Here is a 24,731-nt window from a genome sequence, read left to right as displayed (position 1 = left end):
AATCTCCTTCCACATACCAGCACCGCCGAAATGCTCTCCCGAGCCCGCATACGGCCAAATGGCCTCTCCAGCCTCCTCAAACAAAACACCTCCCTCCGAAGAACCCTCATCGCCGCCCCAAAAGACGGCTCTGGCCCCCTAATGGAACGGCGCGCCGACCGCGCCCTCCCCAACCTCCGCCCCCCTCGCCGCTGGCTCAAAACCCTACCCATCTTCCTCAGCATCATGGTCGCCAGCACGCTCGCCATCTTCAACTACCAGAAATCCTCCTCCTCCGTTGTCAGCTCCGCGCTCTACGCGCTGCGAACAAACCCTGAGGCGAGAAGAGTGCTCGGCGATGAGATTTACTTTGCGCATCGCATTCCGTGGATTTGGGGGGAGATGAATCAGTTGCATGGCAGGATTGATATTTCGTTTTGGGTCAAGGGGACGAAGGCTAAGGGGCTCATGCGGTTTCGAAGTGAGAGGAAGACGAGGATGGGGTTGGTGAGTGTTATACACGGCTGAGAAAGACTGGAAGATGTGCTGATGCTAACTGCTTCTTTGTAGTTCGAGACGATGGAGTGGAGCTTGGAGCCGGAGGATGGACAGAAGTTTTCTCTCATGGATGCTGAGGGCAGGGATCCAATGAGTAATCGATGAGATGGTGCTGGACACTACGATCTTGCTGTGCAGCGCAAGCTCGCGTATTGCTATCGCCATGAAACCTACCAGTTTGGCGGCGAACGCTTGCCAAGCGAGTGGTCGGAGAGATTGTATCTGCTCGAAGCAAACAGCGGCTGGCCCAACGCGATGAGCTCGACGCTGCGCCCCCTGGCATCCACGCCGGACTTCTGTCTAGAGAATGGCAAATCGCGTGGTGGATGACCGCCCCTCGATTGCCCATCAGCAAAATACAGATGAGTGCACAAGCATCGGGTTCCGTCAACGTACGTGTGGCGAGAGCAGTCTGTTGCAAGCATTATCTGATTATCGCCCAAAACTACCTCAAAGTTCTTCGCAATACCATAGGGCAGCCCAGTCCCAATTGTCTGGTTCCGACGGGTCGAGAACTGCGCCGTGTTGTGTGAGCATCCTCGCTAACTTCCAGTGCCGCCTCTTGCTTGCAATGCTCAAGGCACTCCCATATTCCCCTCCTAGAGCGTTGACATCTGCTCCTCGCTCGACTAGCATTTCGGCCACCTTCTCGTGATCGTACTGTATTGCCGCCTGTAGCGCACTGCCATAACGGCCTCCTAGACCGTTAACATATGCCCCTTGCTCTAATAGCACCATAGCCATCTGCTCGTTGCCTCCCGCGATTGCCAGCGTCAGGGCACTCCCGAAGTGCCCTCCTCGAGCGTTCACATCCGCCCCTCGCTCGATTAGTATTTCCGCTAGCCTCGCGTGATTGTACCGTATTGCAGCCTGTAACACACTGCCATAGGGGCCACCCTGAGCGTTGACATCTGCCCCTCGGTCGATGAGTGTCAATATCACCTTTTCGTGACGACCCCGTCCTGCTGCCTGTAGCGCACCACCCCAAGAGCCTTGAGCATTGACATGAGCACCTGCATCTAACAGCCTCTTCACGAGCTCGTCGTGGCCTTCAAGTGATGCCCACTCTAATGCGGCAGTGTGCCGCTTGCCATCTTCTCCTACATTCACATCCGCACCCCACTTGATCAGAAGGGCCGCAACTTCTTCGTGGCCTCCATACGACGCCGCGCCTAGTGCGGTATCGAACGGTCCACCAAAGGCATGAACATCTGCCCCACTGTCTAACAATACCTCTGCCACCTTCAAGTGACCCCTGTACGATGCCGCTTGCAGAGCACTACCATAATAGCCTTCCTGGGCATTGACATTCGCCCCCTTTTCAATCAAGAGTTTCACGATCTCCTCGTGGTCCCCATACAAAGCCGCCTGCAGAGCGTTGCCATATTCGCCACCCTCGGCATCGACATCGCAACCGGCGTCGAGAAGTGCATCCACAACCATTTGGAGTCCAAGCAGACTGGCGTAGTAGAATCCGGATCCAATCGGCCGCCGATCCTCGACATATCTAAATGGTTTCCCCCAAGGCACGTCCGGGTCATGTACGCGAAACAAGTCATGTTTGGTAGCGTCCGAGCTAAGAAGACGTATCTCGCGACTGACGTCCTTCGATTGCTGGAAGGAAGAATGGTAGTACCATGATTTTGCCGCGTATTCGAGCAGAGGGAAGGCCACTAGGTCTCTCTTTGTCGACTTCTTTTCCGCGCTGCTGCTGTAATGAAAAAGATATGTCAAGCAGCTTTGCGCAAGGAAGTGGTGCTCCATGGTTTTGTTGAGTTCAAAGTGCTTAGCGCTGCTTGCACCGATCCTTTCCGATTCCAGGTACTCCTGGACAGAGAAATGGGCCAGTCGGACATAGCTGTCGCCGTCGGTCCGTTGGCGAGGCACGGGCTTTGAGTCGGCGAGGGGCTCATTATTCATGCCAGCAAGCTCGTCACCTTTCGAGTCCTCAACAACGACAAGGCCCGCGAGCATGTCCAATACGCCTTCTAAATCATTAACACGATCATCCGTATCCACCGCTCCATCGCCAGATGGATCTATGATGGTAGCCTCGACCAGCTCACGCGGTCTCAGAGGTCGCTGTGCATATAGCAACCAACGGAGGAGCACAAGTGCGTCATTGCGACATATGTCATCGATCCCAGTCAAGATCCGCTCGTACGTCTCGTCTAATGTGGGAGGCAATGCGAGGAGGGCCGTCCGAATATGACTGGGCTTGGTGAACTTGAGCTTCTTCAACTCAAGAAGCTGGCAAAATGCCCAGCGGAACCTATGCAGTGGCACACGTCAGTACATTCCTGGTTTAACATGACCGGGTGGCTCACATCCCGTCTGCCTTTTGTGCAAACGTGTCCATGATCAGCGCCTTTGTGCGACCGTCCAATTTGTTCAGCTTTCGGTCACGCGACAATTCATTCGCCACGTATAGCCCAATGTCACCATCTACCGGGCGGGTGCTGGTCTGCACTACCATCACTTCCAGCAGATCCATGCTCTCTCTGATCTCACTCAGCTCGCGGCTGGTGGCAAAGAACTTCAGATTTAATGCCTTTTCGGAAAGTCGTTGGAGACAGTCCAGCATACTGCGCCGAGCTTCTCCAATCTCCGGACACTCGTCCAAGGCGTCAAGCACAAGGAATATTTGTCCAGATTGTGCGATGCATGAGAGCAGAATCTCCTCCAGAGCTGCGGGTGCTGGTAAGCTTCGATTCGGCTTGTCATACTCTCGTTGAAGCCTTGACCATCCAGGCTCTTCGCATCCCAGCTGACGAACGAGCGAGAGCAGAAGACTTTCAAACGTCTGCTTGCGATTGTCCGAGAATGTGAAGTAGAAAATGGCGAGACGAGAGTCTGTGTCGGTATCGCAATGCAGATTCAAATCTTCAATCACGGTTGAACTGAGCACCGTCTTACCACACCCAGCTTTTCCATAAAACCACATGTGACGGACATCGCCACGTTTCCACTGCTGGTATTGACCTGATTGCAGCAACCATTTGCCGGTGTGAGGTTCGTGGAGTTTACGTGCAGAGGCGTGATTCGTCCATGGGTCGGGCGGCGACAACCAATCGATGACCTCCTGGAATCGAGCTGCTTGCTGTCCCGTGACCAGCTGCTGAACATCTGTCGCAACGCTTTTCAGAGTATCGTGCGTTTCAGTGCTGACGTCAAGCTGGAGCACTTGAAGCGCCACAGAAAGTCGCTCCCGAAGATCACCCACTTCCTCTCGCAGTTTTGCGAGCGTACTCTCTTTGAATGGATACGACAATCGTTGGAGCTCGGCCAAAACCTTCTGCCGAGACCCGCTTGGCTCGGCGTGGGACCGTATTTTTTGCAGCTTCTTCTGGAGCTTCCCAAGGCCTTGGACGCAAGACTCGAGGCATGCTTGTACCCGTGCTACGCTCGGTTGATCGACGTTAGATCGGACGAGGAACTCCTCGAGAAGTGTGAGCGTCTGGTACAGATCCTTGATACAGTCGTGTGCGGTGGCGATATCTGTCTTGAACCCAATCCAGCTGTTGTAGTAATTCAATAGACCCTGACAGACCTGAATACCAAGGGAAACGATGCCCAATGCTGCCGATACATTCGATACACCATCCATAGCTGTTGAGGACCGTCAAAGCGTTTACAATTGGGCGGGAAGGAGGCCGCGAGCTCATGGGCCGCACTGCACATCGTGATGTGCAGATGGGCGACCGAGAAGAGGTTGTAGGCAGGCAGCTCAACCTACCCCGCTTGGGCATCGCCCTCCATCACACCACTTCTAGCTTGTATGCAGCATCCTGCATGTATCTTCCAACCACATGAGGTGGCGTCGCTGCACATGCACGGCCTTCCCAATGAGGAAACTCGGCGGAAGCTCGGGCCTCCGAGCTATCTTCAACACTTCATGTTCTTGACTCGCAGATGAGTCAATCACCGAGCTCTTCAATGCTCCCAGTCCCATTTACTCGTGACGAACAACCTCCGATCTGACCATTGAAGAAGCCAGAGCACACAATGGCAACCGTGCGCCTCCTCCGCCCCGCAACCAATTGCCTCCGAGCAATCCCCTCCACCACTCGCACATATGCCTCCGCCGCCAGCAAAACCTCCCCCTTCGCCCCGCGCCACCTCCTCTCCATTGCAGACCTCACGCCACAAGAACTCGTCACCCTCGTCCGTAATGCCGCCGCACACAAAACCGCCATCAAATCCGGCGAAACCTCCCCTGCTCTAAGCAATGCCTTGCTCGGCCAAACCATTGCCCTCATGTTCACCAAACGGTCGACCCGCACTCGTGTTAGCACAGAAGGTGCTATTGCCCGATTAGGGGGACACGCTATGTTCCTCGGCTCGCAGGATATTCAACTCGGCGTCAATGAAACCCTTTACGATACCTCTGTCGTTATCTCAAGCATGGTCTCTGGAATCGTAGCGCGAGTCAACCAGCACGCTGAAGTTGCTGATCTAGCGCAACACAGCTCTGTTCCTGTCATAAACGCCCTCTCCGACCTCTATCATCCTATGCAAACTCTCGCAGACTTTTTGACGATTCACGAGGCCTTCCCTACCAATCAGACTATGCCTTCAACCAATCTGAGTTTGGGATTGGAAGGGTTGAAGATTGCCTGGGTAGGCGACGCGAATAACGTGCTCTTCGACCTCGCCATTGGCGCCGCGAAACTCGGCGTTCACGTCTCCGTCGCCACGCCACCAGGCTACGGCATTCCAGATACCATGCGAAAGACCATCGCAGCCTCCGCTCCCTCGCAGTCCCCCCTCTCCCTTACAGAAACAAACGTACCCGAAGAAGCAGTCAAAGACGCAGACATCATTGTCACAGACACGTGGGTGAGCATGGGACAGGAAGAGGAGAAGCAGAAGCGGCTCAAGGCCTTTGCGGGGTTTCAAGTCACGCATGATCTGGCAAAGAGAGGGGGTGCGAAGGAGGGATGGAAGTTTATGCATTGCTTGCCGCGACACCCGGAGGAGGTGAGCGATGAGGTTTTTTACAGTCCCGCGAGTCTGGTGTTTCAGGAGGCGGAGAATCGGCTTTGGAGTGCGCTTGCGGCGCTCGAGGGGTTTGTGGTGAACAAGGGCAAGATCGTGTGAGCTGTGAATGATGGAACAACGATGAATATCGATTCTGCACAAGAAATTTCCCGCGGACGTATATCAATTTGCACAGCAGAACGCTACACGAGAAGCAAAAGGCGGACAATGCGTAGCGATCAGCTGGGCGGCAGGGCGCTCTGGTCCACCACGTCCTCCGCCTCCTTCACCTCGATATCGGGACCGTGTAGTGGCGAACGCGGAAGAGCCATGAGGCCTGGGCAAATAAGTTAGCCGATCTGACTGATATCCAGAATAGATAATAGACCTACCCGTTCTCGCGCTCTCGAGAATGCCAAAAGGCGCAATGAGCTTCATGAAGCTGTCGATTCTTACTGGCTTCGCGCTGAGTTCCACAATGCAGTTGTTGGTGCTGATGTCCAGCACTTTGCCGCCAAATTGGTGAGTCAGGTAGGTGATGGTCTCGAGATGCTTGTGCTTCATCCGCAACGCCTCCGACGGCGCCACAGCAGCGGGATGGAAGTCCGCCGCCGCCATGTCGACATCCACGCGCTCTTCGCGTGCCCCTTCAAGTTGTTCGGGCGAAAGGTCTTCTCGCGGCCGCGCGAGTACCTCGGCATCTGTCATTTCGCGATGGTGGGCCAATAGCTCTTCAAAGTACTCCGGTCCGAGGATACAGATCTTCGCGAGCAGCAGTTCGCGCTGTACGAGAGGGGCGGCAGTATAGTCCAGCACGGCCCACACGGGCACCAAGTCCTCGAGCTGGCGACGTGCTTGCTCCACCACACCATCCTGCCCCTGCAGCACGATCGTCATGCGACTGAGGTCGGGCACTTCAGTGGAGCACACCACAAGACTGTCGATATTGAAGCCGCGCGCGGCGAGAATACCGGAGATGCGAGACAACACACCAGGCTCGTTCTGCACGAGACAATTCAGCACGTGGGGTTTCGGGGGCTCGGTGGAGGGCAGCGGGGTTTCGTAGAGAATGTTGGATACTGCAGCAGCGGGGGAGAAGGTTGCGGTGATGGTCGATGCGGGCAGGGGGGAGACGCGGCGGTGCAGGTTTTTGTAATTCATCGGTGCCGTCGAGTCGGAGTTGTGTCGGGACTGCTGGCGGAGCCATTGTTGTGCGGTGCGAGTGGATCGGACGGTGTGCTGGGGTGGGGAGAAGTGGGTGGAGAAGAGGGAACGAATGGCTCTTTTGGAAGCCATTGTGAAGTGGAGCTGGAGGTGAGGTGGGAGGAAGATGTCAATGGCTTTCAGTAGTGTCTGCCTCGGGTTGAAGGAGGTGCGGTTGTGACTCGGTGGAGGTCTCGTTCGGTCAAAGCTTCACTGAGCAAACGCCGCGGAGAAAAAGCCCGGGGGAGCTGATTACCTAAGCCAACGATCGGCGTGCACGGTTGCCTGAGCTTTCGACCTCGACACATTTCATTTCTTTGCGAACTTCCTACCTTGTCTTGTCACATTACTTGTTCCCATCATTCACCCCCCGCCATGTCGGACGATCGCAGGAAGCGCTCCCGCTTCGATCAGACCGAGGCGGAAGCGGCCAGGCCGTCTCGCTTTGACCGCCGCTCTCGTTCCCCCAAGCGTGAGGATGCCGAACCTCGCAGGTCGCGCAGCCCCGTGCAGCAAGATGAGGGCCGGCGCAGCAGTGACGCCAGAAGACAAGCTGCCGCCGCCGCTGCAGCAGCTGCGGCAGCCAAGATCAACGAGCAGCTGAACTTGAAGAAGGCCAGCCAACGTGTCGATGTCCCTCCGATCCGCTCGGTGAGTCTAGACAGCGTGCCGTGTGAGAAACGGCTTCAACTCATCACTTGGCTATTACAGACTCAAAGCCCTGCCAACGCTGGAGCAACGCAGTCTCCCGACTCCTCTGCCACGCTCACTGCCGAAGTCTACCAGCAGGATGGCGACTTTATCCGCGACATTGAAGTCAATGACTTGCGCAACCGCTACACCATGACCAAGGGCGCGACACAGAAGATGGTAAATATCCCACACGTTGTTCACTCAACTGATCCCTCCAGCCCCGCACTCTCTTGCATTCACACACACACTTGGGTTTGTAGGATGGAATGGAAACGTTAGAGGGGATTGAACATTAGCTCACTCTAGCTTCTGCGCAGCTTCGAGCGAGCATCGCACCGATTTGCATCTGCTGACCTTCACTGCCATTTTAGATCAAAGAGAAAACTGGCGCTGGTACGCTTCCTCGCTCATGCCGAATCCCTAACGTTTTAGTTGCACCCTTTCGCTCACGTGTTCAAAGATGTTACCACCCGTGGCGAATACTACCCGGACAAGAGCATGGCCACGCCCGCCGTTCGTCTCCGTCCTATGTCTACCTCTTTGGACTATTGATATGCTGATGATGTGCCAGAATCCTCCTCTCTACCTTCACATTACCAGCACCACCAAAGACGGCCTCGAGAAAGCGGTCAAGGAGATTGAAGAGCTGATGAAGCAGGACTTGCCCAACTTGATTGATGAGCGTCGTTTCCGCCGTAACCGCGAGCCCGAACAACAGCAAGTTGAGCGCGATTCCATGGGTCGTCGTAAGTGGCCTGAAGAGCGTATCCCCATCGATCTCGAACCTATTCCTGGCTTCAATCTTCGTGCGCAAGTGGTCGGGGCGGGCGGCAGCTATGTGAAGCATATCCAGCAGGAGACGGGTTGTCGTGTACAGATCAAGGGGCGTGGAAGTGGGTTCTATGAGCATGATACGGGGGTGGAGAGTGATGAGCAGATGTATCTGCATGTTGCGTACGTCTAGCACGGTTGGGGCGAGTGATGTTGTACTGTACTGATGCTGGCCTTTCACAGCGGGCCCGATCCCAACCAAGTCGAGGTGGCCAAACAGCAATGCATCGATCTTCTCGACACCGTCAAAGGAAACTACCAGGAGTTCAAGGAACGTGGCCCTCGTGGTGGGAGCGGAGGTGGTCGTGGTGGGGGTTACGACGACCGTCGCGGAGGAGGATATGAACAACGCGAGCGCAATAACGGATCGGGAACGTACGGCGGGAACGGGCAGGCCTACAATTACCAGCAGCCCCAGCAAGCAGCCTACGGCGGCGTTGCGCAGTCCCCGCCAGCCGCCCTACAACAACCGGATCAGCAGGCGCAAGCTGCCAACATGGATCCCGCGGTGCTCGCTGCGTGGGTTCAGTACTACCAAGAGCATCCCGATCAGGATCCGTACGCAGCATACGGCGGGTATGCGGCGATGATGGCGCAGTACTACCAGGCGCAACCCCAACAGCCGCAATACCCTGGCTACGCTGGCAGTCCCGTGCAGCAGCAGTACCCCGGCTATGCTGGACAGAACGGCGCGGCTCCTCCGCCTCCGCCGCCACCTGGGGTGTGAGTACCGCCTATGTTGCGTGAGTGGCCAAGCGGGGGAAGCTTTTGTGACCGCTGGCGCGGACCTTTCTTGTAGGTGAGGGTCTGCTTTGCCTGGGCTGGGGATGATGCATGAGGGTGGGTTTGGTGTTGCTGGTGCGTGGGAAGGAGGCGTTTCGTACTCCATGCTTTGACGTCATGGTCTCAACAACTGGAGTGGAATAGGAATGGATGGATCAGGGTAGCGAGAGAGTGTGATTACGCCATGAGACACATGAGCTTGTATCCGAATTCCAATGTGCATCCTTGTTCTTGTTCACTTGCAGCCTGGAAAAGTGAAAGTGGCGCACCGAATTTCCAAGATGTGGCGTCCCAGGTGTGGCTTGCCCATCACGCTTTCCACCACCTCGCATCTTCAACTCGCGATTCCCTTCTTCTCTCTCCCTCTCTTTCTTATTTATTTCCATCCATCGCCTTCCACCCCCTTCACCATGCCATCACTCTTTTCCCTCGACATCCATACGCGCCGCGTGGGCCAGCGGCAGCATGGTCATTGAACTCGTCGTCTTGACCGTCATCGGCAGCACCACCGCCATCCTGCTCTCCAACGTGTTTGAGCGGCGGAATCTGAGGAAATCGCTGTACGTCTGCCTTCCCTGAGGAGTTCTTTTCAGCCACTTTCGCGTGTTGTGCTGCGCTGCGCGAGATGGTGATTGAATCTGTCATTTTTGGCGCGCTGGCTGGCGTTACTGCTATGAATGTCACTGCGGCGCTGGAGCGGCAGAGGCATGCGAGAGCTCTGTATGTTGTTTTTGACTGCGAGGTCTTGCTGTCTCTAATCACATGCCGTGCGATTGCGTCCCGTAGCGCTGTCTGACACTCACTTGAACGCGAAAGGTTATGGAAGACGTCCCCGGCTAACGTACTCCTGATAGACACCCACCTGAGCGCGGACGAAAACGCAACTTGCTTCGCGCGAGATTCAACCTACGACAAAAGGAATACCCTCGTCGTGAGGCCGTCGACTACGCCAACCCTGATTGCGTGGACCCCTTTTGCACGCATCCACCTCACGCGCTCAACTTCAAAGCTCCCATCCTCCCACCTCCAGGCTCCATCATTACACCCGGTCTCGAGGCTGTTCCTCCGCCTTCACCTATTCCTGAGCCACATCAGAAACCTCATCCCACCCCGCCACACGGCCTACTGACGCCTACTCCCGCCCCACGCACGGCATCCATTCGCTCGCATCAAAGCACCATCATCAACATCTCAGGCTCCCCGCAAGATATTGTCGACTTTTTCGATGGCATCGGGCTCCGATATTCGGTCCATCATGGACCTGGACCCCGCTCCGTCGCCCGCAGCCAGTGCGTTTGCCCTTTATATCATTTTATTGGCTGCCATATACTGACGCTTTGCTAGATGGGGGAGCACTACCCACCGCGGCCTCAGCAGCACGCCCTTCGACCTGTACGTGACCCAGACCCCCATACTCGATGGATGTGAAGCTGACTTGGTACAGTGCGAGAAGTCCGCAAGCCCAAACCTACCCGTTGGAAGAAGTCGGCTATCATGAGTCGAACGAGGCCACGCTGGGTATCTCAGGCTTTCCCAGCAAATCCCGACCGATCCGACGACCTTCAGTTACAAAGGTGGGCACGCGCCGCTACAGCGGCCTCAGCCCCCTCCGATACTCCGCCGTCTTCTAGATTCGCTCGCTACAACGTGCAAGTCGAAGCACCCACCTACGATGACGAGACGTACGAGAAGCACCTCACCCACTCGGAGTGGACAAAAGAGGAGACTGACTACCTCGTTGACGTGTACCGGGAATGCAACGGCAAATGGCCGGTCATTGTCGACCATTATTCCTACTCCGACGCCTCCACTCGCTCCATGGAGGACCTCAAGGCTCGTTTCTACAGCATCTCCGCTTCTGTGTTGCAGCAAAACACTCCCATCACCTCGATGACGGCTCCGGAGTACAGCCTGTTTGAGATGCTGCAAAACTTCAATCCTCAGCAAGAAGCGGCGCGCAAGGAGCTGGCGGAGAAGCACCTCAACCGACGGCAAGACGAGGTGGACGAAGAGAGCGCGTTGCTTGCCGAATTGCAGCGCATCATGATGAGCCAAGCTGCGGTTGATACTGAGCGGGAGGAACTGCGACGACGCCTGGACTACCCCCACGCTAACAACGGCTATCAGTACACAACTTCTCAAGCACTCACCGGCTTGTGGCAGCAAATGCTCACGGCCGATCGGATGAGGAAGAATCAGCGATTGCGACCTACGGGGAACCCGACGTACGACGGCTTCGGTGCTACACCCACAAATGCCCGTCCCCGCGATTCCAACGCCGGTCTGTCAGAGGCCGGGGGAAACAGCCAAGCGCGACGTCCAACGCGCGACTCTCTCCTCCCGGCCACGCCGCAAAGCACACTGCCCGTCGACCTGTCTGCCGCCGACATGCTTCGCTTCGGCGTAGTTGCCAACCAGGACAAACTTCCCAGCGGCGTGACATTTGTCAGTGATCGCCTGGCCAAACCGCGCATTGCCAAGTCCACCATTCAGACGGAGAAGATTGCAGCCATTCTGCAGCACGCCGGCGTGCCGGAATTGATCCCCATTGCGACGGCGAAGGTGCTGTCCATGTTTGAGACGGTGATGATGAAGGTGAATGGGATCCTGGATCTGAGGAAGTTGAAGGAGAAGGATGAGCAGGAGATGCGGGTGAGGGATGCGGAGGCGGGGCAGTGAGGTTGGGTGTGTTTTGCGTATTACCTACGATTCGTATAGCGAGGCGTTGGCTTGTATCCTATCTGAACTCCGTGCTTCGAGCAGATCGGTGGAGACGAATGGTTGGTCATGTCACGCGTGGCCCACGTCCATTGAAGGCGCGGCGCAGCCAATCGGAGTTCACGATTGTGGCGGGGTGCTGACTGACACGCCGGGCTCCACCTCTCAAAGAAGCACTGCATCAGCCCATCGCATCACCTCTCCACCTCCAGGCACCACCATACACCTCATCCACCCTTATCGCTTCCTCCCAGCCTTCGGTCGCGCCTGTCACCCTCCTATGCGCTCATGACTCTCCCTCACCCACGATAGCGCACAACCCCAGCCCACCCCGAGAGGCCTACGTCATCATGGCCGCCAACGGCTCGCCAGCCCCCAACCGGCAATACGACACAGAAGAGCAGCGCGACGCAGCAGGAGCAACAGAAGCCACTCCCCTCCTCGCACGAGAAGCAAGCGGCGACCAAAGCCAACCGCAGCGCGAACGCTCCGCCGAATCCCTCCTGCAATCCATCCAGAATGGCGGCAGCGGCGGCAGCGGCAAGAAGTCGTTCGCGAAAGCCCGATGGCCTAGCATTCTTGCGCTGCTACTGCTTTGCATTGCTGCGGTGCTGATTATGGTGTTTGCCTTCTTTGCGCCGAGTGTGGTCGAGCAGTATGCGGCGGAAGCGGCGGTCTTCGAACCTACGAGTTTGAGTATCGACTCCTTCACTACGACTGGGGTGCGCGCGAGAGTGCAGGGAAACTTCTACATGGATGCTGCAAGGGTGCAGAAGAAGAGTGTGAGGGATCTGGGCCGCTTTGGCACATGGATCGCAAGAGAGGTCGAGAGTGGGGACAGTGAGGTGGAGGTCAGTCTGCCGGAGTACGGGAATGTGGTACTCGGCACGGCGGTTTTGCCATCTATCAAAGTGGATGTGCGCAACGGACACACCACCCATGTTGACTTTTTGAGCGATCTGGCTCCGGGGAGTAAAGAGGGGATCCGCCGAATTGCGAGGGACTGGATCGATGGGCGGCTCGGGCAGCTGAGGGTCGTGGGCAAGGCGCGCGTACCGATCAAGAGCGGCGTCTTCAGTCTCGGCACGCAGTCGTTGACGCATGAGGTGTTGTTCGATAAGAAGGAGATCCCGAGCATTCCGGCGTACGATATCCAGCGTCTGAACTTCCACGATCAAGAGGGGGCGCGAGGCATGCAGGCGGATGTGTCGCTTGCGGTGGCCAATCCCTACCCCGTCGATTTTGCTGTGCCGCCGCTGGGATTCCAGATGCTTGTGCAGAGCTGCGAAAAGACGGATCCGTATATCAAGGTTGCCGATGCCGCCACTGACGACATGCACGTTCGGCCGAAGCATGATTTGGAACTGAATGTGACGGGCGTGGTGCACAAGCTCCCGGAACCGTTGACGCAGAACTGCCCCGGCGCGGACCGATCGCCTCTGGACAGGTTCTTGGGCAGGTACATTGAGGGCAAGGAGAACACCGTCTATGTACGCGGTGCGAAATCTCCTTCCGACAAGACTCCACAGTGGGTGGAAGATCTCATGTCTGATATCGTTGTCCCTGTTCCTCTTCCTGGCCGTGGAGAAGGCCATCTCATCAAGGAGTTTGCCCTCGCCGACACCAACTTCCATCTTCCGGATCCCTTCGCCGACCCGAGCAAGGTCGAGTCGAAACCGCGAATTAGCGCCAAAGTCAAGGCCTTGGTGGCGCTTCCGGAAGAAATGAACTTCAATCTGTCGGCAAATCGTGTCCGCGCTAACGCCGACGTCTACTACAAGGGCGACAAGTTCGGCACGCTGGATCTGAACAAGTGGCAGAAGGCCAACAGCACGCGCATCGAAGCCACCAAGCACGAAGGCCCGGGATTGCTGGTGGAGAGCTTTGTCGACAAGGCGCCACTCAATATCGAAGACGAAGAGATCTTTGCCTCTGTGTTGCAAGATCTGGTGTTCGGGGGCAAGAAGGTGGTCTTGCACATCAAGGCCAGCGTGGACGTGCAAGTTGAGACGGCGCTGGGCGAGTTCAAGGTGCAGCGCATCCCTGCGGAGGGCGAGGTGCCCGTCAAGCGTACGTGATGCCACCCTTCTCTTTTCGTCTGTTCGTAACTCACCCATCCGCAATAGAATAGAGAGCTGAACCTCTTTTGTCTCCAATAGCGATCACGAGGGGCAGCGGCGCCATGGACCCCAAGCTCGCGCCCAAGATCTCCGACCTGCAAATTGTCGACACCACCCCGTCGAGCCTTACGATCGCGGCCTGGATCAACATCACCAATCCCACCAACTACTCTGCCTCTGTGCCGTATGTGGATATTCACATTGTCAAGAATGGCTCCGTCCTCGGCCGCGCGACTGCACGAGATCTCCACATTCGACCAGGGCGGAATGACAATCTGCTCATCCAAGCAGTCTACGACCCTCTATCTTTTGGTGGACGCAAAGCCAAAGACATCGGCCGCGAACTCCTCTCACAGTACATTTCCGGCTGGAACACCACACTATCCGTGCAAACCCACCGCGGCACCATCCCCTCGCAGCCGAAACTAGGCGAAGCACTTTCGAAATTCATAATAGAGATTCCCGCCCCTCGCCTAAAAGCTCCCTCCCCACCCGACGACGGTGACAACCCACCCGACGACTCCCCCGACGACGGCAAAGGCCACTTCATCCGCGACGCAACCATGCACCTCTTCTCCTCCACCGCAACCTTCACCCTCTTCTCCCCGCTGCGCCACTCAACCCTCTACATCGAAGACCTCGACGCCACGGCGCTCTACAAAGGAGACGATGTAGGTCGCATCGAGTACGATCTCCCCTTTGCCGTGCCGCCTGTGGATCGAGATGGTAAGGGCGTGACGACGCCGCGATTGCCTGTGCAGTGGAATTTGGGTTCGGTGGGATATGAGGCTGTCAAGGGGGCGCTGGGGGGGACGCTGAGGTTGGCTGCTAATGCGGAGGTGGGGGTGAGGCTGGGGCGGTTTAGGGAGAGGATTTGGTTTCGGGGGGGTGGGATTGGGGTGAGGATTAGTTGGTAGTGTGAGGGAGTGGTTTTTTCTTCCCTTTGCTTTACAGCGTTGCTGGGTTCGAGGACTGATAGAACCTTGTACAGATGGCACGGTTGTGCAATATACACCTGACTAATGAGATGTCCTATCAGACACTGCCTCGTGAAGTCCCTCCTCTCCATCAACCACATGGCGAACATCTCCCCTGGTACGCGTGCTCCTTTCGCATGCTTGGCGACCGTGAGCTTCACGGATAGGTCGGGAACAGCAGACCCTCAACCAGCGATCACGGAGCACTCAAAGCACTCTACTTGCCTACAGTCTGAAGTGCTGGCGACGTTTCGCAACTGCAGGAGTCATTGCGTGATTGAGGGCTTGCAGTGCCCGGTTCGTCGCCAATGCGGGCTTCGGCGCGTCGGCTCCCGGCGCGGACTTCATGTGAGGCATGCTTTATAAGGCTGTGGGTGCATTCCATTCTGCATTTCGTCTATACCTTCTCTATTACACATCCGGCGAGACTGCTCTTCAATATGGCGACTGTTACTGCGACGTCTACGACTACCGAACACACGATTCTCGCTGCTGCACCGCCTGCGCATAAGGAGCCTTTGAAGCTCAGCGGAGTGCTGGAGAAGGAGAAGTGGTCTGATGTCACGCCGGTGATTGGAAGAGAGGTATGCAGTCTTATCGTCTTTGAACGGGAATGTCTTTGATACGAGCCACGTGCAGTTTCCCGAAGTCAACCTCAAGGAATGGCTCGAAGCTCCCAACTCCGATGAGTTGTTGCGGGATTTGGCTATTACCAGTAAGTGACGCCTGATTGCAACCGGACCGTAAAGACTAACAGAAGCCCCCAGTCTCCCGCCGCGGCGTCGTCTTCTTCCGCAAACAAGACGACCTCACCAACGACCACATGAAAACGCTGGCCCAACGCCTCGGCGAACTGAGCGGCAAGCCGGCCGACTCGAAGCTGCACATCCACCCCGTCAGCAACGCCGGGCGCAAGCTGGGCGGCTCCGACAACGAAATCTCCGTCATTTCGTCGGAGCAGGTCAAGCAGATTTACGCGGATCGCTTTCAGTACAATCAGACGCAGACGCTGAAGAATGCGTGGCATTCGGATATCACGTTTGAGCCCGTGCCGAGTGATTATGCCATGTTGCGGTTGACGGAGTTGCCGGAGACGGGTGGGGATACGTTGTGTGAGTGGCCATATTCTTGGTGGATGGGCAACTTGTTCTGACGAGCGATTCATCACAGGGGCCTCCGGCTACGAAGTCTTCGACCGCATCTCCCCCGCCTACCAGCGATTCCTCGAAGGCTTGACAGCCACCTATGCCCAACCAGTCTTCAACCAAAGCGCTGCAGCCAACGGCTTCGAAATCTACAGCGCCGAGCGCGGCTCGCCTTACAACGTCGGCACCGACCTAACCGCCATCCACCCCGTCGTCCGCACCAACCCGGTGACAGGCTGGAAGTCCGTCTTCGCCGTCGGCCACCACTGCAAGCGCATCAACGAAGTGACGGAGGCAGAGAGCCAGCACTTGCTCGACTGGTTTCTGCAGCTTGTTACCGAGAACCACGATTTGCAGGTGCGGCATCGCTGGCAGAATGTGAATGACTTGGCCATTTGGGATAATCGGAGTATGTACCATGCTGCGACGTTTGATTATGCGGAGTCCCGGACTGGGCAGCGGGCGGTGAGTTTGGGGGAGAGGCCGTACTTTGATCCCAGGAGTACGTCGAGGCGGGAGGGGTTGAGGGCTGAGGGGGCCAAGGCGTGATGATCATGGTTCATGCGGATAAATGTCTTCGTATCGATTCACGTTGATCTATCGTTATCATGAAACGAATTGGAAATCCAATCGACGACTACCAGCGTCCGTGGTGTTTTGTCGATAGACTTCTTGCTCTTCGGGCGACAGAGCATTCCACTGTTTTCGCTTCTGCTGGTTGCGCTTCGTGTAGTACTAAGAAAAGTCCGTTAGAATAGAGGAGATCAGCGATGGCCACAGGCAAGACTCACCACTTTCACCAGCAAATAAATAACAATATTCATCCCTCCAATACAAGCAAGCACCGAATTCCCCCTCCGATAAAGCGGCCGATCATCCTCGCGATACACATTCGCCGCAATGATATACTGCAACTGCACCGCCATATTATACAGCGCAGCGGAGACGGCACGAGTAGAGACGGCGTTGGAGATGCGACTGCACCACGCAACCTGCACGGGATGCGGGTAGGGATAGCTGATCAGCAGGCCGGTGACGATGTACGTGGTCCAACGGCCGGCGTCGGCGGGGAGGAAGCGCAGGCCGAGGACGCAGGCGAGGAGCCAGATTTGGGCGAGGGCGCCGAAGATGGCGCGTTGGTTGAAGCGCTCTGCTAGAGGGGTGAAGATGAGCATCTGGATGAGGCGTGTTAGTTATGAGCAAGTGGATGTTGGATTAATGTTTCCCTTACCGTTACCGAGGTGAGGAGGAAGATGGGAATGCAGAGCAGATTAGATGCGTAGACGCCAAATTGCAGTCGGCGCAGGGTGAGCGTAAGGTACGCTTCCGGGGGCTGCACGGGGATGCCAAAAGTCAGGCCAATGAGGTAGAGGGGCCAGAGATCAAAGTCGCGCAAAGTGCGCCAGAGCAGTCTGAGAGAAATGCCCTCCCGGTTATGCATGTCGCCTTTAGAGGGATCGTCGCGAAGCACTCGGTTGACGGCAATCACTTCTTCTCGCTCCGTGAACCAGCCTGGAGGGCGCCAGCGTGCTTTTGTCTCGGTGATGGATGGCACCATGCAGAAGAAGCTCCAGCAGCCAATAGCAAAGGTGATGGCACCTTCTATCATAAACAGCCAGCGCCAACCCTCACGGCCCGCCACGCCTTCGAGGTGGAGAAGGCCGAAGGCAAAGAGGGGGGAAATGACGTTGGTGATGCGGTTTGACAGCCAGAAGAGAGCGAGTCGAAAAGGAAGCTCGGAGCTCTTGAAGAAGTAAGAGAGATATAGGATCAAGTCGGGGATGAAGCCTCCCTGGAGCGTGCCGATCAGGACCCGACAGAAGAGATACGAGCGCCTGCCGCGTAGCCAGAATTGCGATGCGGATACAAAGGACCACATAATCATCTGCGCAGGAATCCAGACATCCGGTCCAAGGCGCTTGCTTAGAAGCTGCGAGGGCAGTTCGGCGAGGAGGAAGCCGACGCGGAAGAGCGAGTTACCCAGATTGAAGTCGTTGGTGGTGAGGCCCAGATCATCGAGGAAGTTGTCGGTGTTGGCGCTGCTGACGTTGCTTCGGGGGAGGTCGAGAGCGAAGAAGGCAAGACATGCCCATAGGGTGACTTTGTAGTCGAGCTTGCGAATCAAGGGGAGCTCTTCGGCCCACGTCCAGCGGGCGGAGGGATCGAAGCGGTGGAGATTTTCATACTGCGCGGAGGGGCGGAAGTGGTGTGCGAGTTTGGGATTGTCGAAGACGCTTGGCTGGGTGGCGATGTCTTCGAGGTTGGTGTCTGTCTTGCTGTCCCGTCTCCAAAGCCGCGTTACTCCGGAGAGGATGGACAGTTGAGAAGAAGGCTTCTCGTCGGGAGTAGGACTGCTCGTGCCTGGTTGGAGGAGGGGCGATATCTCGGTCTCGTCGACGACACTGGAGCCTGACGAGGATCCCATCTCCGCCACAGTCCAGCCGAATCGCTTCTTGTCGGGAGTAGACATGGCGGCCGTCGGGGTGAGTGGTCCTAGTCCATCATCCAGGGGAGAAGGGTATACGACAGCCTGCCACAGTTGCGTGGAGTGGAAAAGTTCGATGAAACGCGTTGAGAGCGTATCTGTTGATCATTTGGAAAGCTCGTGTAGTAAGGTCACAGTAAGGTGAAGTCAAATGGGTGATGGCGTGCGTAGCGAAAGCACGACATTCCGCCTCACCCCTCCACCAATCCTACTGGCCTGCCATTCCACCGCCCACAGGATTCAGTTCATCGATAAGAGTCTAGACAGTCACAGACCAGGTACAGCGATGAGCCGGTCCGACCGCCATGTCCATCCTGTCTGCACCTCATTGAAGGCGTCGTCGTTCACCATCCCTCCACGACCGCGTCTCCTGATTGGTGCACTGCCCAGCTCTTGCCTCCTTCCCAACTCGTCTGGCTTTGCTGGACGCAATCCTCCCTCCCGATTGCGCCACAGCTCTCATTACCTGTACCTGACACTCTGCACATCACACTGTTGATCCACTCCGCGACGACCCTGATATCCTCTCTCGTCCTGGTATCCGACTTTGCCGACCAAGCGACGCATGGACGATATCGGACTCCACGTAGCCATGTGTACATAGGTGCATGCAGGCCTCGTGGACTCCATCTGGCATTGGATAAATAAGTATCGACTTCTTTCGTAACTCTCCCGATCAAGTTCACTAAATCCTTTCCGTCATGTCCCGAACAAGCACAACTACCAAAGTTGGTGATGCACCAGGCACAATCACTCTCAAGTCAGCCTACAGCGAATCCACCCATTTCGACTACAAGTACGCAGCATATCTCCCCGTCTACGATGAAACGACCAAGTTCCCTCCGACAGAACCCTTTGATGTTCGTGATCGTGGTCTAGACGCAGACCCCAAGAAGCCCAATCTACTCGGTAGTCCCGGCGCCGAGATCACTCGATTGACCCCCCGAGTGGGAACGGAGATTAAGGGAATCCAGCTGTCGCAGCTCAACGATGCTCAAAAGAATGAGCTTGCCCTGCTCGTCGCTGAACGAGGTGTCGTGGTATTCAGAGATCAAGACTTTAAGGATATCGGCCCTCAGAAGCAGAAGGAGTTTGGCGAGTCTTTCGGGAGGCTGCACGTTCATGTACGCGGACCTTGATCGATGTCCATTTCGACCTCTGCTAACGATATGCGATTTGTAGCCCGTTGGCGCTCATGTCAAAGATTTTATCGAGTTTCACAACATCTATCTCGGCGCGGGTAAGCAGATCAGCAAGCACCCACAGAGACACACGGGCTAATTCGCCGTTACCAACAGACAACATCTACCGTCTGCAAGTCCGTTCATCCAAGCTGACAACCACCGGCTACCACTCCGATGTCTCCTACGAGCACCAACCCCCTGCCCTCACCATCTTGACTCTACTCGAGGTCCCAGCAACGGGCGGCGATACCGCCTGGGTGTCCCAAGTCGCTGCATACGAAAGGCTGTCTGCGCCCATTCAGAAGCTGCTGGAAGGTCTCACTGCCGAGCATGATGGCTTCAGGCAAGCAGAAGGCGCCAGACGCGATGGGAAGTTTGTTCGCCGGGAGCCGGTGACGTCGGAGCATCCTATCGTTCGCGTGCATCCGGTTAGTGGATAATCCCTCGCCATCGATGGGCTCTCTGTTCTCCACGCTAACGAGGATGTCGTAGGTCACTGGGCAAAAAGCCTTGTTCGTCCAGCCAGGCTTCACAAGACGCATCATTGGTTTGAAAGACGAGGAGTCGGAGGCGATCTTGAAGCTCCTCTTCACCGTAAGCACGACAGTCAACCCATTGCTCAACGTGTTTCTAACCGCATTGCACAAACAGCACATAGCCCATTCAGCCGACTGCCAGGTGCGAGTAAAGTGGGACAACCGCACCGTCTCGATCTGGGACAACCGCGTGACAGCACACACCGCCATCTCCGACTACGATGTGCACAACCCCGAGGAGGGGCTGAGGCATGGCTTCCGCATTACGACGTTGGGAGAGGTGCCTATTCCTGCTGGTGGAAAGGCGTAGGCGGGTATCCGTGGATGAGTCGGACCTGGTTACACGAGACTCATCCCTTCTGACTCACTTGTTCTCTCTTGCCTGTTTCATGTGCTGTCGCTTGCCGTTCTTCATGTGATGACGCCCGGATAATCCTCGCTGCTACCTGGGGGTGGAGGTATTTGATGATCTTCTGCAGTCTTGTCGTAACGGACAGGCGCTGTGGTGTAGTGGAATCATTCCTGCTTTGGGTTACACAAATGCAGGAGGTAAGACTGTCCAGGGAGTTGCATGAAGCCGTCTCATCAGTCTCTAACGATTTCCCAGGTCTCCGGTTCGAACCCGGACAGCGCCCGTTGTTTTCTTTTGCTCTTCATATGGGACAAGGTGTGATGGGGAGTGGCGTTTTGTTCGTTGATATCGACCGTTTGCACGTTTGCACATCCGGCGATGTCTCGGCTGACGGAGAAGGCTGGCACGGCGCACGGTTAGTAAGCGAACGGCTTCCACGCGTGTCCTCGCCACGAGGCTGCGACCGGCAGCTGCAAAGGGCATGGTTGGAATAGTACAATTCATTACCGAGGGCTAGAACATTATTGCAAGCATGATCCATGTCCGACGTGGATCCCTACATCAATCGTAAACAATCTCCACTGAGGAACGGCAAATGCTTGATTGAGATGGATGGCCTCGGGCATGCCCTGCTTGATCTCGGCCGATGAAAGCCAGACGCCAAGGAGTGGATTAATAGATGTTATTATGGAGAGAGTAAGAAAACCCGGACATGACCAAGCAGATTCAAGGGTTGGCGAGTTACAAAAGCAGAGTCGCGCGGGTGGAGAAGAAGGGGTGATTGGGATGGGGCCGGAGATTGCTCATGGCGCTCTCTTGCCCGATTCGGCTGGGTGAAGCAATCCATGACCAGCACCGCCAAGAAGTCCTATCGAGGCTTGCATCGCATCTCCCTCCATTCATTTGCAGCTCATCTGTATTGTCGATGAGGGGCGGGAGGTGCCATGTGTTTAGTGAAAATCACCGAACGGCAGTAGCAGTCTGGAACGAGGCATTTCCTTTGCACAACAGCCCTCGCGTGCAGAAAAGAAACGTCGAGCTCCCGTGTTTTGGTTAAGGTCGGGCTGGAAGCGGGGGCTTTCATTGGTGGCGTACCTGACGCTAACGGCCGTCGCCTCTTATGTAACCCGCCAGCAAAACTCAATGCACGACACGTCGAGGAGAATGAAGGGAGAGGGATGGGGCCTCCTATACCGCAGATATGTAATACATGATGATGATATGGACAGGAGATGGACAGCGCAGAGCCAACGCATGCGTCAGCGACAATATTGCGCTGTTATTGGCCGAGGTGTTGATTGTATCGCCTGCAATTTGAACGACCCCCCGGCTAGACGCAGCCGTCAAAAGCGGGAGCGGCCCGTGCTGCAAGCGTGCCTCGCCCGCGCCTGCTTCTTTATGCATTCCTTCCCTCCCTTTCGGGGCAGCGTGCAGCCATCCCCCATCCACATCCACATCCTCCACCACCTCGCACCGCCTTTGCCAGGCCGAGATCCTCGCGAGCCTGCATTCACCAGCCTTCTCGGCGCGTCCCTCTTTTTCTGCCCACGCTCCGCACTCACTCACCGCAGTCATTCCTTGTACATACTCTGCCCGCGTCGCCCTCGCTGCCCCCCCTTTCACCCTCCGTCGAACAACCTCCTGAAACGCCGATGAAGTCACGCTGAAGCACTTGCTGTCCTCCGCCCGGTCGAGAACACGTCGAATACTTACATATCCGCCTTGTTGTCTCGCTCTCGAGGCAATACTTGTCTGAGACCACTCCGGCTGCTGGTCTCGGACGGTCAGGCAACACCCTCGCCGGATCATGAAACTTCCCGTTGCTCAAAATGTGGCCGACGTCTACACGCGCTGGCTCTCCGATGATGTCCCGGTATTGGCACAAAGAGGCACCGCGGTAGTCCGCAATGTCACCCGCACCGTCGTCATCCGCTCCTACTCGGAGAGCAGCACCTGCTCGCCCGGTGACAACTCGCCGAGATGTCAGAAGCCCGTCGGCGGCACCAACGACCAGACCTTACCCATTGTCCTTGGCGTGGTGTAAGTCTTGACTTTTTCATGCCTTGAAAGCCTCCCTAATATCCGTCTAGCATCCCAATCTCCTGCGCCATCATCACCTTCCTCTTCCTTCACCGCCGAAACAAGAAAAGACAGGCATTAGAAGACATCAATGACCCCCACAAGTCCCTCGACTTTGGTCTGGACATTGATGGGCCTTTGCCCGCGTCCAGCAAACCGAAGCGTGGCAGAGGAGATAAGAAAGGGGCGCCGGAGATGATCATCACCGACCTAGGCCCTTCATCGGGACAGCGCCACAAAGGTCGAGGCCTCTCGATGGATATGCTGGGCAGTCCGTACATGCTTCCGGCGGGGCTGGCTGGCTCGCGCGAGTCGTTGCATAGCATGACACGCTCTCAGCGCGAACACGACCCCTACCGGCCCGTCACCTTTGTTCGCAACTCTGGCGAGACGGGGAGGCGTCCTTTCCACGAAACCGGCTCCATGTACTCCGCATCCACCAACCGATCCTTCAACGACCGCTCCAACCTGGTCCCTAATGCGCAGAGAATGTCGCAGTCTTATATCCCAGAGAGGAGCGATGTCCTGTCCAAAATCGAGACCAAGGCTTCAGGAAGTCCGCTAGCTTCGCCCGCCCTTTTCCCGGTGGAGAACACTCTCAGTGTCCCCACCAGTCGGAGAGCCAGTGAGGCGTCATCCACTGCACAGCTTCCGGAAACGTTGTCCAGCCCGGTTGGCCTCCCTCGCGTGGAATCACCCAAGGAGACATCCCCGGAGGAGATGCCGTCTTTTCCTCAACCGCCCGAACGCACTGCGCAGCCTCAACGACCCCCCAGATCATCATCCGTCTATGCCTCTGCCTTGCCCCCACGCCAGTCCTCCATTGCCCCGGGTTTCCAATTCTCCCTCGAGCGGCCTATGAGTGAAAGCAGCCATTATGACGAGGAAGAGTCTGCGCCACCGCCGCCGCCAAAGCATGAGTCTGTCGCAGAGCCTATCGCGGAGGCCGGATACTACGAAGATACCGACTTCAATTACGACATTGACCCCAGCGCCATCTACACCGGCCGACACTCCATCGACGCTGGCGCAGCATCTCATGAGTTCCCCCAAGATTACTCCAACGAACACGCCATGCCCAACAATCGTTTATCTTACATGGGCGTGCGTCCGTTGCCCCTCGACAACCCCGAAGAGAATGCGGAGCAGCGCGCAAACAGGATAAGATCCTTCTACAAGGAGTACTTTGACACCAGCCGACCCAACCCCACTGACGCCTATTACGAAGACTTTGATGCCGAGTACGTGGCAGATTACTACGGTGACGAGGGCTGGTACGACCCGGAGACGGGTGACTACTACGGCGCTCCTCAGGCACAATACGCTCAACCAATGGGCCGTCGTGCTATGACGCCTCCACCACGAGGTGCTGCGCGTGCTCCACGATTCCCCGGTCCGTACGACCGCCACTTCTCCACCATGTCTGGCGGCCGACCCGCGTTCCGAGGTCGACCACCGCCAAAGAAGAGGCTGCCACCTCCCAAGGCCCTCACAAGTCTTCCCACCCCTCACATGCTGAGGACTGACTCGGCATTGTTGAACACCATGGACTTTGCCCCTCCGTCCTCCTTCCGCGAGCAACAGAATGGAAGAGTGCCCGACAGCCCAACGGGAACCTCTCGACCCTTCAGTCCGTCTGTGCGCGCGTACAACCCGCTCTTGTCATCTTTTGACACTCTCGCCCCCATCCCGTCACCGCACGCCCTACGCAAATCCGGCACCTTTACCTCTCTCGACTTCTCCCCTCAAGTCCCTCGCTTCCTCGGACGCGATGGCGGGAGCCGCACGGGCAGCGACGCCGGCAGCATTCGCAGCGCGCGATCCGGCATTTCTGCTCTGCAGATGGACGCCGTCCGCTCAGGTGCCTATCGCGTGTCGCGCATCCCCAAGGAGTTTGTGACGTCGCGAGAAGATCTGACCAAGCAACTGCGGCCGAAGATGGATCTCATCTCCCCGGCGTAGACGCGTCGTCGGACGACCGACCTTCTTCTTCTTCTTCACTCTTGATTCTGTACAGTGACGCAAACAAAAAGCTTTGCAACTCTTCATGGCATACTACTAGGGCCGGGCACATCGATCATCCCGCGGCCACGGGCATGCGGCGTTTT

The 24,731-nt window shown here is 56.6% G+C and overlaps 11 protein-coding genes and 1 non-coding gene across 12 annotated transcripts; 9 read left to right on the top strand and 3 right to left on the bottom strand.

Annotated features, from left to right (window-relative positions):
- Window positions 1–15: 15 nt before the first annotated feature.
- BDY17DRAFT_270670 (cytochrome oxidase complex assembly protein 1-domain-containing protein) lies at window positions 16–994 on the top strand. Its single transcript, XM_033731944.1, has 2 exons — window positions 16–486; window positions 550–994. Exons 1-2 carry the CDS (start codon window positions 31–33, stop codon window positions 640–642), a joined length of 549 nt encoding a protein of 182 aa, XP_033586439.1. The 5' UTR covers window positions 16–30; the 3' UTR covers window positions 643–994.
- On the bottom strand, window positions 988–3,637 carry BDY17DRAFT_256327 (ankyrin repeat-containing domain protein; the record flags this gene model as incomplete). Its single annotated transcript, XM_033731594.1, has 6 exons — window positions 988–2,113; window positions 2,136–2,142; window positions 2,340–2,445; window positions 2,494–2,809; window positions 3,153–3,264; window positions 3,310–3,637. Coding segments are annotated over 6 exons (1,995 nt in total), but the record flags the coding sequence as incomplete, so codon positions are not given.
- Window positions 3,638–4,542: 905 nt separating this feature from the next.
- BDY17DRAFT_318509 (Aspartate/ornithine carbamoyltransferase) lies at window positions 4,543–5,637 on the top strand (the record flags this gene model as incomplete). The annotated part of the gene is made up of 1 exon (XM_033736192.1): window positions 4,543–5,637. One exon carries the CDS (start codon window positions 4,543–4,545, stop codon window positions 5,635–5,637), a length of 1,095 nt encoding a protein of 364 aa, XP_033586437.1.
- A 119-nt stretch (window positions 5,638–5,756) lies between these two features.
- On the bottom strand, window positions 5,757–7,033 carry BDY17DRAFT_318508 (uncharacterized protein; the record flags this gene model as incomplete). Its single annotated transcript, XM_033736191.1, has 3 exons — window positions 5,757–5,854; window positions 5,910–6,756; window positions 7,019–7,033. 3 exons carry the CDS (start codon window positions 7,031–7,033, stop codon window positions 5,757–5,759), a joined length of 960 nt encoding a protein of 319 aa, XP_033586436.1.
- An 11-nt stretch (window positions 7,034–7,044) lies between these two features.
- BDY17DRAFT_302825 (uncharacterized protein) lies at window positions 7,045–9,248 on the top strand. The gene is made up of 6 exons (XM_033734461.1): window positions 7,045–7,371; window positions 7,432–7,590; window positions 7,785–7,806; window positions 7,874–7,926; window positions 7,985–8,367; window positions 8,428–9,248. Exons 1-6 carry the CDS (start codon window positions 7,096–7,098, stop codon window positions 8,969–8,971), a joined length of 1,437 nt encoding a protein of 478 aa, XP_033586435.1. The 5' UTR covers window positions 7,045–7,095; the 3' UTR covers window positions 8,972–9,248.
- Window positions 9,249–9,962: 714 nt separating this feature from the next.
- BDY17DRAFT_27655 (uncharacterized protein) lies at window positions 9,963–11,759 on the top strand. Its single transcript, XM_033731994.1, has 3 exons — window positions 9,963–10,316; window positions 10,372–10,419; window positions 10,472–11,759. The coding sequence occupies exons 1-3, from the start codon at window positions 10,253–10,255 to the stop codon at window positions 11,704–11,706; spliced, it is 1,347 nt and encodes a 448-aa protein (XP_033586434.1). The 5' UTR covers window positions 9,963–10,252; the 3' UTR covers window positions 11,707–11,759.
- Window positions 11,760–12,095: 336 nt separating this feature from the next.
- Window positions 12,096–14,782, top strand: BDY17DRAFT_256085 (uncharacterized protein; the record flags this gene model as incomplete). Its single annotated transcript, XM_033731580.1, has 2 exons — window positions 12,096–13,819; window positions 13,915–14,782. 2 exons carry the CDS (start codon window positions 12,096–12,098, stop codon window positions 14,780–14,782), a joined length of 2,592 nt encoding a protein of 863 aa, XP_033586433.1.
- Window positions 14,783–15,282: 500 nt separating this feature from the next.
- On the top strand, window positions 15,283–16,536 carry BDY17DRAFT_326870 (putative TfdA family taurine dioxygenase; the record flags this gene model as incomplete). Its single annotated transcript, XM_033737583.1, has 4 exons — window positions 15,283–15,426; window positions 15,482–15,557; window positions 15,610–15,954; window positions 16,013–16,536. 4 exons carry the CDS (start codon window positions 15,283–15,285, stop codon window positions 16,534–16,536), a joined length of 1,089 nt encoding a protein of 362 aa, XP_033586432.1.
- A 57-nt stretch (window positions 16,537–16,593) lies between these two features.
- BDY17DRAFT_256198 (major facilitator superfamily domain-containing protein) lies at window positions 16,594–18,412 on the bottom strand (the record flags this gene model as incomplete). Its single annotated transcript, XM_033731587.1, has 3 exons — window positions 16,594–16,722; window positions 16,779–17,162; window positions 17,219–18,412. 3 exons carry the CDS (start codon window positions 18,410–18,412, stop codon window positions 16,594–16,596), a joined length of 1,707 nt encoding a protein of 568 aa, XP_033586431.1.
- Window positions 18,413–19,173: 761 nt separating this feature from the next.
- Window positions 19,174–20,502, top strand: BDY17DRAFT_312797 (dioxygenase-like protein; the record flags this gene model as incomplete). The annotated part of the gene is made up of 4 exons (XM_033735659.1): window positions 19,174–19,596; window positions 19,655–19,712; window positions 19,771–20,084; window positions 20,149–20,502. The coding sequence occupies 4 exons, from the start codon at window positions 19,174–19,176 to the stop codon at window positions 20,500–20,502; spliced, it is 1,149 nt and encodes a 382-aa protein (XP_033586430.1).
- Window positions 20,503–20,688: 186 nt separating this feature from the next.
- Window positions 20,689–20,827, top strand: BDY17DRAFT_t33. Its single transcript has one exon. It is a non-coding gene; the product is annotated as a tRNA-Pro (tRNA).
- Window positions 20,828–22,351: 1,524 nt separating this feature from the next.
- Window positions 22,352–24,585, top strand: BDY17DRAFT_318502 (uncharacterized protein; the record flags this gene model as incomplete). The annotated part of the gene is made up of 3 exons (XM_033736190.1): window positions 22,352–22,537; window positions 22,559–22,584; window positions 22,635–24,585. The coding sequence occupies 3 exons, from the start codon at window positions 22,352–22,354 to the stop codon at window positions 24,583–24,585; spliced, it is 2,163 nt and encodes a 720-aa protein (XP_033586429.1).
- Between the last annotated feature and the right edge of the window lie 146 nt (window positions 24,586–24,731).

This window comes from Neohortaea acidophila (genome assembly GCF_010093505.1).
Source record: "Neohortaea acidophila strain CBS 113389 unplaced genomic scaffold BDY17scaffold_10, whole genome shotgun sequence".
NCBI classification, from domain to species: Eukaryota; Fungi; Ascomycota; class Dothideomycetes; order Mycosphaerellales; family Teratosphaeriaceae; genus Neohortaea; species Neohortaea acidophila.
This window is presented reverse-complemented; position numbering and strand designations above follow the sequence as displayed.